General features: G+C 42.2%; 1 protein-coding gene across 4 annotated transcripts in view; it reads right to left on the bottom strand.

Annotated features, from left to right (window-relative positions):
• Positions 1-6002: 6002 nt before the first annotated feature.
• The window catches only part of SLC28A2 (solute carrier family 28 member 2), a 36594-nt gene continuing 34880 nt past the window's right edge, over positions 6003-7716 (bottom strand). For 3 of the 4 annotated variants that reach the window (XM_003791795.3, XM_023514307.1, XM_023514306.1), the window contains one exon: positions 6003-6501. In XM_003791795.3, coding sequence (XP_003791843.1) covers positions 6384-6501 — 118 coding nt within the window. In that variant the 3' untranslated portion in view covers positions 6003-6383. The remainder of the gene's footprint in view (positions 6502-7716) is intronic. The other variant, XM_023514311.1, reaches the window with a different exon arrangement.

The following is a 7716-nucleotide window of genomic DNA, read 5'->3' as shown; positions in this document are numbered from 1 at the left end:
CATAGTTTCTAGTTCCAAAAATTTACAATCTGGTTGGGAGGACATGAAATAAACACAACATACAGAGAATAACCACAGAAGTGTAACTCCAGATTTAGTTGTCTTGATGTTTCCAAAATCTTTCAGCCTCCTGGAGACTCATCTATCCCTTAAGATATAATAAAAATGGGCTTGAGCCTCATCCTATATATATATAATGAGAAAAATCAGCATCATTCTCAACATTTCTAAGGTTTCTTAGACACCTTACCTCTCTCCTTACAGTCTACAACTCTGGTTAACTCCTTCTGCTGAATACTCTATCCCTGTGGACTGGGCTGCTGACAGCCCACCATCTACATTGGACACTTCCTGGATTCTTTTCTTTTTAGAGACAAGGTCTCATTCTTTGCCCGGGCTAGTGGTGCAATTACAGCTCATAACAGCCTTGAACTCCTGGGTTCAAGCGATCCTCCTAGCTCAGCCTCCCACACAGCTGGGACTACAAGTGTACAGTACCATGCTGGGACAACTGTTAATTTTTTCTGTGTGTTACCCTCACTGGTCTAATGACCTCAAGTGATCCTCCTACCTCAGCCTCCCAAAGTGCTCCAATTATGGGACCTGGATTTTTTAATTTTTCAGAATAGCAATGGCACCAGACTATATGCACAGTAGACTCACTGAAGGTTTGAGGCCAGGGCTTATGGTAACATAAATATGAGTTATTTTTGTCCTTAAATACTCCATGCCCATTTCTGTCTCTGAGAAGTCCTCATTAGAAATATCTTTATAAATAACCCTAGCCCAGCACCATTTGCCTCCATTTTTACTTTCTTTTCCCTTCCCCCCTTTCTATATGCTACCCAGAAGCCCTACCCTCAATTGCTACTATACTTATTTACTGATAATAATTATCAATAACACCAATTGAAAGTTTACTCTGTACCAGACAGAATAAGTGCTTTATGGACACAATTTCATTCAGTAGACATTTTCTCTTCTTCCATTTTGCATCAGATATTCAGGCCCAAGCTCTTAGAATTTCATCTTTTCTACTCATTCAACAAACACTAAACACCCTTTTTTTTTTTAGAGACAGAGTCTCACTTTATCACCCTCAGTAGAGTGCCATGGCGTCACACAGCTCACAGCAACCTCCAACTCCTAGGCTTTGGCGATTCTCTTGCCTAAGCCTCCGGGGTAGCTGGGATTACAGGCATCCGTCACAATGCCCGGTTATTTTTTTGTTGCTGTTTGGCCGGGCCGGGTTTGAACCCACCACCCTTGGCACATGGGCCTGGTGCCCTACCCACTGAGCCACAGGCGCCCCATTGTTTTTCTTTTTTGATAGGCATGATGTGATGTCTCAGGGGTATTGATAATAAAACAGATTTGGTCTTTGCCCTCAGGGCCCTCCATATTCTAAGCGCTGATCAAAGTAACTTTCTAAATTAAAGATTCTGTCTTTGAGAGAACTGCCAGCTTTTATAGCAACCATTTTTCTACTTGCTACAATAGAAGAGAACAGTAAAACAAATAACAATGTAAGACAAAAATACAAAAGATGCCACACAGCAGAATGTGATTGGCACAGGAGTAGGACAGAAAGTATAAACACAGTAGAACGTCCATAACTGACCACTTCCCTACATTGACCACCTCCTTAAATTGACCTAATAATATATTCATAGATTGGACATGCACCACATGTATACATGTATGTATCAGTATAGTAGGCCTAGTTCCTTATGTTGACCACCTCCATTACTGTCCTTTGAGTGGTCAACTTACAGAGGTAATATTGCAGCTGATGGTTTTGAACTAAGGAACACTTGGGTTAAACTTGTGAAGCCTGAGACACTAGATTGGAACAAGCAAAAGGAAGGCAGGCAAGGAGGACTGGGGTGTTATGAGAATTGATAGACAGTGAGGCCTTTGGAATCAGACATACCCTGAGCTCAAGTACCAGCTCTGTCACTTACTATGTAACTCTAGGAAAACTATTAACACTTAATCTCTCTGAGCTATCTTTGTAAGGTGTAATAATATCTTCCTCAAAGAGTTGTATGGATTAAAAGGGCAGGGTAAGGGATAAGAGAACAAAACAAAACATGTAAATTTAAGCAACCCAAGTGTGGTAAGGCCAGTAGAGTGGCTCAGGCCTGTAATCCCAGCACTTGGGAGGTCAAGGAGGGTGGATTGCCTGAGCTCACAGGTTCAAGACCAGCCTGGGCCAGAGAAACCCCACCTCTAAAAATAGCTGGCATTGTGGTGGGTGCCTGTAGTCCCAGCTAGTTGGGAGGCTAAGGCAAGAGGATCACTTAAGCCCAAGAATTTAAAGTTGCTGTGAGCTATGACGCCATAGCACTCTACCAAGGGTGACAAAGTGAGACTCTATCTCAAAAAAAAAAAAAAGTGTGATAAGTGCTAAGCGAAATGTTCAAGAGAAAAGGAACAAAGGCTCTTTATGTAAGATCCTTACACTTAAACCACTTGTGAAATGAATATTTTTGATCAAAACTTTGTCCCTAGAGATAACTTAACAAAAGTTAAGCCAATCTAAATGTTCATCAATAGGTAAATGGATAACTTAGGGTACATCCTTATAAAGTTAGTAAAATGAATGAAGTGGGTCTGTAAGGACTGGCCTTGGAAGATGCTCATACATATTAAGCAAACTAGGCAGGCTGTGGAACAAGACTCAGCCCGCCCTTCCCCTTTCCTCGCTTCTTTCCACACGACTACCCCACACCCCAGCACACCCCCTATCCACAACTCCTATTTCCCCTGATCCTCCGTGTTTTCTTCTCTCCGGACTCCTCCCAGCTTTCTAGCTCAACCTCCCCAACCCCCTACCAGGGCCCGGGAAAACCAGCTGAGCAAAGCAAGCGCATGCGTGATGGCATCCCTCAAATCGCGGAGGGGGCGCGTCTGTCCCGCCCCGAAGATGGAGCCCGAGAGCGATTGGTCCCCGTTTCTGCCTCCCAGGATTGGCTGGCACCGCGCACCCAATCCGGACCGTCCACTTCCGCTCAGCTCACTAAAGTCCTGGCGTGGGAGCAGCTTTGGGCTCCTGGAGAAGGCGTCGCCTTTGCTGAGGTAACTGTCGGCCCGTTCTTCCTGTTTCCTCTCGCATTTGAAACTGTTCTGCGGACGCTAGTGTGAGATTGTCATGTTTTCCGCGTTTGCAGCCAGTCACTCTGAGGGGGAGAGCTTAGGACAGTGGAAAACTGGAAATTAGAAATTGAATTAGGCCGGGCGCGGTGGCTCACGCCTATAATCCCAGCGCTTGGGAGGCCCGGGCGGGCGGACTGCCTGAGCTCCCAGGTTCGAGACCAGCCTGAGCCAGAGCGAGATCCCCAGTCTCTAAAAAAATAGCCGGGCGTTGCGGTGGGCGCCTGTAGTCCCAGCTACTTGGGAGACTGAGGCAAGAGAATCGCTTAAACCTAAGAGTTAGAGGTTGCTGTGAGCTGTGATGCAACAGCACTCTACCAAGGGTGACAAAGTGAGGGAAGGAAGGAAGGAGAAATTGAATTAGAGAACCGGCCACGTGGGCACCGGCCCCGTACACAGAGGGTGACGGGTTCAAACCCGGCCCCGGCCAAACTGCAACCAAACAGTAGCCGGGCTTTGGGGCGGGCGCCTGTGGTCCCAGCTACTTGGGAGGAGGAGGCAAGAGAATCGCCTAAGGTCAGGAGTTGGAGGTTGCTGTGAGCTGTGTGACACCACAGTTTCTACCAAAAAAAAAAAAGTTAAGAGAAGGCAGGAACAGGCACTTGAGAAGAAACCCAAGAGGTTCTGAACTCAGAGAACTGGGAAGTTGAAGGAGGTTGATTTACTAAGGGAACATACAAGCACATGCTTTAAAAAATGTTTATTGAGGTGAAATTCATATAACATTAGCCATTTTAAAGTGAACAAGTAACAGTACATTCACAGTATTGCACAATCTCATCTTTTCCCAAAACATTCCCATCATCTGAAAGTTAAATTCAATACTTATTAAGAAGTCACCCTCTAATCCGTACCAACTCATAGTTCCTGCAAACACTAGTTTGTGTTCTGTCTCTATGGATTTATTTATTCTGGATAGTTCATATAAATGAAATTATACAATAATAGTCTTTTTGTGGCCAGGCGGGGTGGCTCACTCCTGTAATCCTAACATTCTGGGAGACCAAGGCAGGAGGGTCCCTTGAGCTCAAGAGTTCAAGACCCCGTACCATTGCAGGGATCAAAACAGTGACTGCTCACTCATGTCTCACTAGTGAAAAAAAAAGGTAGAAACAGCCGGGTATTGTGGCACGTGCTTGTAGTCCCAGCTACTTGGGAGACTGAGACAAGAGGATTACTCAAGCCCAAGAGTTTGAGGTTGTTGTGAGCCAGGCTGACATCACAACACTCTAACCTGGCAACAGAGTGAGACTTTGTATTAAAAAAAAAAAAAAGGAGGGCTTTTAAATCTGACTTCTTTAATTTAGCCTAGTGCTTTCTAGCATGTACACAGCATGTATCAATACTTCATCCTTTCTATGGCTGAGTAAAATTCTAATTTCTTTATCCATTCATCTGTTGATAGACCTTTGGATTGCTTCCATTTTTTACTGTTGTGAATAGTGCTGCTATGAATATACATGTACGTGTACTTGTTTGAGTACATACCTGTTTTCAATTTTTTTGAATATATATAGAGAGGAGTGGGATTGTGAAGCCTTGTGGTAATTCTTTTTAACTTTTGAGGAACTTCTACATCCTTTTGAAACCCTTCCTTAAGGCTTTACTATTATTAATATTTAAAATAATATTAAATATAATATGTTAATTTTTTTAAATGTTAAATGTTTTGAATCAGCATTTCAGCACCGATTTGGGACCAGCTGTGGGAGAGAGAACTGTGCATTGTAGGAATTTTAGCAACAATACTGGTTTCTGACCACTAGATGTCGGTAGCATCCTCCCAGTTGGAAGAACTGATACCATCTAAAGACATTGCCAAAAGATGAGAGGCAAAATTGCTCCTTTCCCATTGAAAACCAGTGTTTTAAAGGATTCCCTGTGAACTGGGAGCAAATATTATTGGCACTAAGGCAGAATACTAAAACTAAGAAATGGATAGTCCTTAGAAGTTTGTATACAAGACATATTTTTTATTTACTCTGTAATGATGTTAAAGAGTTTGCAGATTTCTGATGATAACATCCAGACACAGGAGGGATAAAAGAAAATCTTATCATTAAATATTCATGTTTATTTCATGTGTAACTTTAGTAATATAAACCAAGCTCATCCATAGAGCTCCCTACCCTCCTGCCCCAGGAACATACTAAATCAAATTTATAGCCCACTGTATGACATAATTTTTTTTTTTTTGAGACAGAGCCTCAAGCTGTCTCCCTGGGTAGAGTGCCGTGGCATCACAACTCACAGTAACCTTCAACTCCTGGGCTCAGGCAAGTTTCCTGCCTTAGCCTCCCAAGTAGCTGGGATCACAGGCGCCTACCACAGCACCCAGCTATTTTTTGGTTGCAGCCATCATTGTTGTTTGGCGGGCCTGGGCTGGATTCGAACCCACCACCTTAGGTGTGTGTGGCTGGCGCCTTAGCCACTTGAGCCACAGGTGCCAAGCCATGTATCACATAATTTTAAAGATGACAACTAGAAGCAAGACTTATAAGATACTATTGATATGGTAATTTTTATTTTTTCAAATATATTTATTCAATATTCATTTTTTCAAATAAAAGCTCAAGCTCCCCTGAGGAATTTCCTATTTGGTTCAGCCAAATCATAGAAAGACAACTACTAATTTTCTTTTTCTTTTTTTTTCTTATTTAGAGACAGAGTCTCACTCTGTTGCCAGGCTAGAATGCCATGATGTTTGCCTAGCTCACAGCAACTCAAATTCCTGAGTCCAGGTGATTCTCCTGCCTCAGCCTCCTGAATAGCTGAGACTATAGGCACCTACCACAATGCCTGGTTATTTATTCAATTTTTAGTAGAGACAGACTCTTACTCTTCCTTAGGCTGGTCTTGAACTCCTGAGTTCAAGGAATCTTCCTGCCTTGGCCTCCCTGTGCTAGGATTACAGGCATTACCACCTGGCAGACAAATGCTTAATTTTCATTATTGGGATACAGTGAACCAAAATGAATCTTTGACATTTACTGTTAAAGATCTTGTTGAGTGTAAGGGTATATGGCACACCTCCTGGGTGTGCAATAGGGACATTACCTAACAAATGTAAACATTGCAACCTAATCATTTGTACCCTCATCTTAATCTGAAATTTTAAAAAAAGGTTTTGGGAAGTTATTTATAGAGTGGAACCCTGAGTATGTAAACACCTTTGCCATTGAAAAGCTGTTAAAATCAAAACTGTTACAGAAATGGACTAAGCAGCCTTAGGCACAGACAGTGTTGGTGTAGAATCCACAGCAATTAGCAAGGGCTATGGCACTGAACTCCTTGTCTTCCCAGGGACCAGAAAAAGAAGGAGGGTTGGTGCCATTCAGAGAAGTACTGAAATGAAAAGCCAGAAAGATACATATTGGGTTAGATAAAAATAAGACAACAAAATATATTGGTAAGTTATATTGAGCAACTGAAAACAAAAACCTATAAATAGATCCATAGGCCATGACCAAATAAATTAGGCCCAATTAAATTGATTTTCTCATTCATATACAAGGCAGTACTAGCAAAACCTGTGTACAACATTGTCTTTTCTGATGATTACCTCCAAACACAGGATGGGTAACAGTTAACTTGGCCTAGTAACCTGTTAAGCACCTAGCACCCAAACATCTACCTAGATAGTGAATAGACTGCTTATTTAATGATAACTTACAAATTTGCCTCTGATTTCTTTCATCAACCCCAGACCCATTGGCTTATGAGTAGTTTCACATGGTGGTACCTTAGGTACATCCAAGTTAACTTATCTAAAATGAAATTAAGGGCAGCACCTGTGGCTCAGCAAGTAGGGTGCCAGTCCCATATACTGAGGGTGGCAGGTTCAAACCCAGCTGGCTGAACTGCAACCAAAAAATAGCCGGGTATTGTGGTGGGCGCCTATAGTCCCAGCTACTCAGAAGACTGAGGCAAGAGAATCGCTTAAGCCTAGGAGGTTGCTGTGAGCTGTGATGCAACGGCACTCTACCAAGGGCAACAAAGTGAGACTCTGTCTTTACAAAAAATAAATAAATATATAAATAAAATGAAATTAAGCTATAATCTCTCCCTTTCACTTCCATTGCTGAAACTGGTCCTCTTCCTCTCAGTGAATAAAGAGCAATCCTTAGACTCACTTGCCCAAGCAAGTCATTGAGAGTTTTCACTCCACCTGCTATCTAGCTGATGACCAACACCATTGAGTCTACCTCATTTGGAGCATATCCTTCCTTCACAAATACTCAGTATCACTTCTTATCATGTCTAACTAGAACTAATATAGCAGTGTGTTGATTGGTCTCCTTGCCATCCATATGGCTTCCAGAATGATCTTTCGAAAAAGTATAGCTGATCATACCAGTGTTCAGAATTTTGCAGATCAAATTTAAATTCCTTATCAATGCATTCAAAGCTCTTTATGATATTTCAGCCATTTTTCCCAGAAATATACGTATACCACCAATATACATATTTTTTGCTTTGAAGACACCATTCTGATACCTCAAATCCTTCCTTTTGTGTGTCCCCAAACTAGTTCTTTCAGCTTTTTTTTTTTTTTTTTTT

Source organism: Otolemur garnettii, unplaced genomic scaffold (assembly GCF_000181295.1).
Source record: "Otolemur garnettii isolate 467f Iridium unplaced genomic scaffold, OtoGar3 scaffold00050, whole genome shotgun sequence".
NCBI lineage: Eukaryota > Metazoa > Chordata > Mammalia > Primates > Galagidae > Otolemur > Otolemur garnettii.
The sequence above is the reverse complement of the archived record's forward strand: the minus strand, read 5'-3'. Positions and strand labels throughout refer to the sequence as shown.